The following is a 6,000-nucleotide window of genomic DNA, read 5'->3' on the forward strand; positions in this document are numbered from 1 at the left end:
TTAATGGCTCTGTTGTTTTACACGCCTACAGAGAGATACTCCAAAAATATAGACGCTCAATCAAAAGAAAGAGCAATCAACTATATGCTTAACTCATGCCTCAATAATCCCTAGACACAGAAAGAGAGGGTACGAGCTAATCTTTTACTAGAGGGAAAGCTAACGAAAAGCATAGAGCGTGCATGCTACGCTCTTGTCCTCCTTTCATCTACAAAGCTGGGGCGGGAGAAAAATCGTAATAATATTGAAGAAAAAAAGATATAAAATTCTCCTAAACTTATCCCAAAATATCAAATATACACTCAAATTACTGTGGTAATCTATTACACACTTGTACTAGTTAAAAGTGAATTTATTTTCACCACAACACACATGCAATCAATCACACGATGAGGTGTTTTACACACGCACCATGTCATTGCCACATCAACTACTATGTCAAAAAAATAAAATTAAAAAAAAAATAAAAAATCATGTCACCTCCAATTATTTGTTCTTCACTGCACACCATCAAATCCACTATTAAATCACCATTATTGTCTTCATTATCACCAAAACTCATATCTTCACCACCACAACTTTCAACATCCACAATAAAATTGACCATCGAAATCATTTCACAATTCCTGTCACCATAACAAATCAGAAACAATCACCATAAATTCAACTAAATTCACCATCAAAAGCACATCATCACCATTCAAAATTGAAAAGAAATAAAAACAAATTCAGAACCAAACAAGTTTGTTCAATCATCAATTTATTATTTATTTTTTCTTTCATGTTTACCAAATTCTCCAATTAAGAATCAATTAAACTATTAGAAAACTCCTCTTATGGTCAAATTGTTCGCCACTAAATTTATTATCGTTTCACAATCGAACATAATCATAAATATAAATGTTAGCATTCATTATCAAAATTACATTAATTTCATTGTCAATAAAAAATGTACTACCATCAATTTTATCATACATCACCAAATTCACCACCAAATATTATCATCATTATAAATTTCGTTCAAGTTCAAATAGGAGAATGGCAAAAAATGAGAAAGTAATTAGTAAAAGAAATAAAGTGATTTGATAAGATAAAAGAAGGAGAAGAAAAAAATGAATGACACGAAGAAGAAAAAAGAAGAAGTTAGAAGGGTTGTCCATGAAAAATGGAATGTGATTTTTTTTTAAAAAAAGAAAAGAAAAAAAAATTAACCCCTTTACTCGTTTTTTTTCTTTTTAATTCTTTTGCAACATCAGCTTTGGGGTGAAAATATATTCACGCTTAAATAGCATAGACGTACAATAGATCACTACAATAGATAAATTGTGTAATCGATTTATCGTGACAAATTCATATAAAATTCTCTGTCTTTTACCTATTGAAGAATTATGTTACACAAAAAAGATTGTATAGTATTTATTTCAACCAAATATAAGTTATAATATTTTCAATTGTCAGTTATTTGTATCATTAATTTTCAATATAAAAAAATTAGTACTTGAAATCACAAATAATTCTAAGAACAGAAAAATAAGGTTAAAAAATCTGGGAATTTTCTTACATGTTAATCGAATTTCAAAAGACTTAGATGAAGTAAAGACATACGCATGTTTTAACATAATATTGAAAAACTTTGTAGGTAGTCAGTGAAAGCAAATTAAAACAAGAAGGAAATTAAACCAGCTTATTAACATCTTATTTAATAAATTAGAGGCGAATTAAGAAGAAAAATATAATATTTTTTTCACGTTTTAAAAGTAGGAAAAAAAGATATCCAAGGTTGTAAGTATTACAATTATGTATATAGTGTGTGCAATAAATTTAAGATGCTTACAGAGACCCATATATTAAAAGTTGAGGCCCATAATATGATGACCACTTTCAAATATAAACTACTTATTTTTGTTTATTTACTACATTAAAAAACAATTAGTTGATTATCTAAATATCCTGATTCAATTCTCCACGTTATAATTCCCTCTTATTTTTCTACCCTAATTATTAATTACTTGATTTCTAAATTATTTTTCAAAATATAAATATTATAATAAAATATTCATATTAATTATTATTTTTATTCTTAAAAAAATTCAAAATAAACAAGTAAAAATAAATGAAATGGTATATACATATTATTATTACAAGAAACTAAAAATTCACTTCCAAATACAAAATACAAACATATATACTAGTATTTTAAGAAACTCAAAATCAACATTTTTTGGGGGGTTTCTCAAAGATATATATTATTATTTTAAGACACTCAAAATCAGCATACAAACAAAAGTGTATGAACATATTATTATACCACAACAAGCTAGAATTTGCATATTATTTTACTACTACATTAAACTACAAAACTAAGTTCCAAACACAAAAACATAAAAACATTGTTTTCACACCTAAAAACAAGATCAAACATAAGAACTACAAAAAGAAAGTAACAACAAACAACAAAAAGTTGAAATCAATCTTTCTTTCATTCTATTGCAACATCTAATCAACTTCTTCGATCTTAGGTCCCGCGCCGGTACCACCAGAGCCACTAGTACCACCACCCGTCATTTGATCATCGTCCATTGAACCACCGCCGCCATCACCACCACCTTGATACATTCTTGCAATTAGAGGATTACATATCCCTTCAAGTTCCTTCAACTTATCTTCAAGTTCATCAACTTCAGCCAATTGGTTCTTATCAAGCCACTCTATAGTTTCTTGTACACTATTTTCAATCTTTTCTTTATCCTCAACACTTAACTTGCTAGCAATTTTCTCATCTTTTATTGTATTCCTCATGTTATATGCATAATTCTCAAGTCCATTTTTTGCTTCAACTTTCTTTTTCACTTCTTCATCCTCAGATTTGTACCTTTCAGCATCACTTACCATTCTATCAATTTCATCTTTACTCAATCTCCCTTTGTCATTTGTAATTGTAATCTTGTTTTTCACCCCTGCAGTCTTGTCCTCCGCGGTCACGTTTAGTATTCCATTCGCGTCTATATCAAACGTGACGTTGATTTGAGGAACCCCTCTTGGTGCTGGAGGTATACCAGAGAGTTCAAATTTCCCAAGAAGATTGTTATCTCTTGTTCTTGCCCTTTCACCTTCATAGACTTGGATTAGTACACCTGATTGATTATCAGAATAAGTCGAAAAGATCTGTTCTTTTTTCGTTGGGATCGTCGTGTTTCTTGGAATTAAAGTTGTCATAACACCACCAGCAGTTTCAAGTCCAAGACTCAATGGAGTAACGTCAAGTAAAAGCAAATCTTGAACTTTTTCATCCCCTTCACCAGTCAAGATTGCTGCTTGAACCGCCGCGCCATACGCGACAGCTTCATCAGGATTTATACTCTTACACAACTCCTTCCCATTGAAAAAATCTTGCAATAGTTGTTGAACTTTCGGTATTCGAGTCGATCCACCAACAAGAACTACTTCATGAATTTGAGATTTATCAACTTTAGCATCCCTTAAACACTTCTCAACAGGTTCCATACACTTTATAAACAAATCCATACACAATTCCTCGAATCTAGCTCGAGTAATCGTAGCATAAAAATCAATACCTTCAAACAATGAGTCAACTTCAATAGTTGTTTGAGTCGTTGATGACAATGCCCTTTTCGCCCTCTCACACGCCGTCCTCAATCTTCTCAACGCTCTAGCATTTCCACTCAAATCTTTCTTATGTTTCCTTCTAAACTCTGTTGCAAAATGATTCACAAGCCTATTATCAAAATCCTCACCACCTAAATGTGTATCCCCTGCAGTAGCTTTAACTTCAAATATCCCTTCTTCAATAGTCAAAATCGACACATCAAACGTCCCACCTCCCAAATCGAAAACGAGTACATTTTGTTCACCTCTTCTTGAAGCTTTTTTATCTAAACCATAAGCAATAGCAGCAGCAGTAGGCTCATTTATAATTCTTAAAACATTCATACCTGAAATAGCACCAGCATCTTTAGTAGCTTGTCTTTGTGAATCATTGAAGTAAGCAGGAACTGTTACAACCGCATTTTTCACTTTAAACCCTAAGAAAGACTCAGCTGTTTCTCTCATTTTGACTAACACCATGGATGAAATCTCCTCTGCTGAAAATTGCTTCTTTTCACCTTTGTAAGTTATCTCAATCATGGGCTTGTCACCTGGACCTGAATATACCTGTTGGTGAAAATGCAATTATCATCGATGAAAATGTTGAAAATTGAATTTTAAAAACAAAGTAGATATGTCTCGCTTTCTGATGAGATTCAAAATTATCAAGATTGAAAATTAGAACTAAAAAGTGAAAAAAAGAAGTAAATATTTTTCAGGCTTAAACGCGGATATTGTATCTTGCTCTTCAATGTGATTGAGATCAAAACACAGACAAAAGCGCAAATGTCTCGCTTTCTGATAAGATTCAAAATTATCAAGATTGAAAATTAGAACTAAAAAGTGAAAAAAAATAATAAATTCTCAGACTTAGATGCGGATATTGTATCTTGCTCTATTGAGAGATCAAAGCACACTCGACTTATCGACTTGTCCCTTAGGATCGAAAATGTTGAACATTTAATTTTAAAAACAAAAGTAGATAAGCAAAAGCGTGGATATCTCACTTTCTGATGAGATTTAGAATTATTACGTTGAAAATTAGAGTTAAAAGTGAAAAGAAAAAGTAAATATTTCTCAGGCTTGAACGCAGATATTAGATCTTACTCTTCAATGTGATTCAAATCGAAGCACACACGACTTATCTACTTGTCCCCTAAGGATATCATTGTTGAAAATTGAATTTTAAAAACAAAATAAATATTCTTGAGAAAAAAGCGCAGATATCACTAACATGAGAACAATCATTTTAATATTATACAACAACATCATATGTTTAATACAATCTTACAAGAATGTATGCATATGAATTAGAATAATTAGTACAATCTTACAAGAGTGTGCACATCTCTCCCTCATCTAGATGTTAAAAAATATATTTCCAAATGTACAACAAGAGGATAAAAAATTATTTTAAAAATCACCTTACCCCACTGATGAGGATAAAAAATTATTTTCAAAAAATCCTAGACTCAAATAAAGTAAATCAAAACATTTTATGAAACAAAAAATATAATAGTGAAAACAAAAAAACATGTCAAGTGAGGAAAACATGTGAATTGATAGTAAAAGAAATACATAACCCCTAGAAAACACATAATAACAACAATCACTTCAATATTACTATAATTTAATCAACGAAAATGCACATATACCACCAACAAAAGAATGTTACCTTACTTTAATCAGAAATAATTTAATTTTAAAATTTTTCTAATATCCTCAATAAAATAATTCTTCACTACATAAATATATAAAGATGATTTTAAACCATAAATTTCAAAAAATCTTTCTTTTTTCTTAAATATCGTACCAAATAAAAAATGTCACATAAAATAACACAGAGAAAATAGTTTGACACACTCTAATATTACCTTAAAAGGCCACAACTTCATGTCACTTTGAACAGATGGATCACTAAATCTTCTACCAATTAATCTTTTAGCATCAAAAACAGTGTTATGTGGATTCATAGCAACTTGATTTTTTGCTGCATCACCAATCAAACGTTCAGTATCAGTAAAAGCAACATAGGATGGTGTTGTTCTATTCCCTTGATCATTTGGTATTATTTCAACTCTATCATTTACCCAAACACCAACACAACTATAAGTTGTACCTAAATCTATTCCTATGGCTTTTCCTTCTTTACTACTAGTTGTAGTAGACATTTTTTTTTTGTCGAGAACCTAAAATTTCAAGATTTTTTTTTTGTGGGTATGTTGGAAAATTGGTCTAGTTGTATGTATGCTGAAGAGTTTGTATTTGGTATGTGTATATATATATATATATACAAGTTTGAGGAAGAATGGAGATGGTTCTAGATTTAAAACAATAGTCGTTCAGTCCAGGGCGGTTCAAAATCGAATCGAAATTGATAAATTGAATTAAAAA

General features: G+C 30.5%; 1 protein-coding gene across 1 annotated transcript; it reads right to left on the reverse strand.

Moving 5' to 3' along the window:
* Window positions 1–2,408: 2,408 nt before the first annotated feature.
* Window positions 2,409–5,777, reverse strand: LOC129893108 (heat shock 70 kDa protein-like). Its single transcript, XM_055968604.1, has 2 exons — window positions 5,481–5,777; window positions 2,409–4,173 (listed from the first exon to the last, which is right to left on the reverse strand). Exons 1-2 carry the CDS (start codon window positions 5,775–5,777, stop codon window positions 2,497–2,499), a joined length of 1,974 nt encoding a protein of 657 aa, XP_055824579.1. The 3' UTR covers window positions 2,409–2,496.
* Between the last annotated feature and the right edge of the window lie 223 nt (window positions 5,778–6,000).

The sequence above is a fragment of the Solanum dulcamara genome, chromosome 6, assembly GCF_947179165.1.
Source record: "Solanum dulcamara chromosome 6, daSolDulc1.2, whole genome shotgun sequence".
NCBI classification, from domain to species: Eukaryota; Viridiplantae; Streptophyta; class Magnoliopsida; order Solanales; family Solanaceae; genus Solanum; species Solanum dulcamara.

Bases quoted from the DNA above. Each gene is read 5' to 3' on its own strand.
- LOC129893108 (XM_055968604.1), bottom strand. From the start codon at position 5,777: ATGTCTACTACAACTAGTAGTAAAGAAGGAAAAGCCATAGGAATAGAT. The intron at 4,174-5,480 runs GTAATATTAGAG...TTTCACCAACAG, and splicing joins TGAAGTTGTGGCCTTTTAAG to GTATATTCAGGTCCAGGTGA.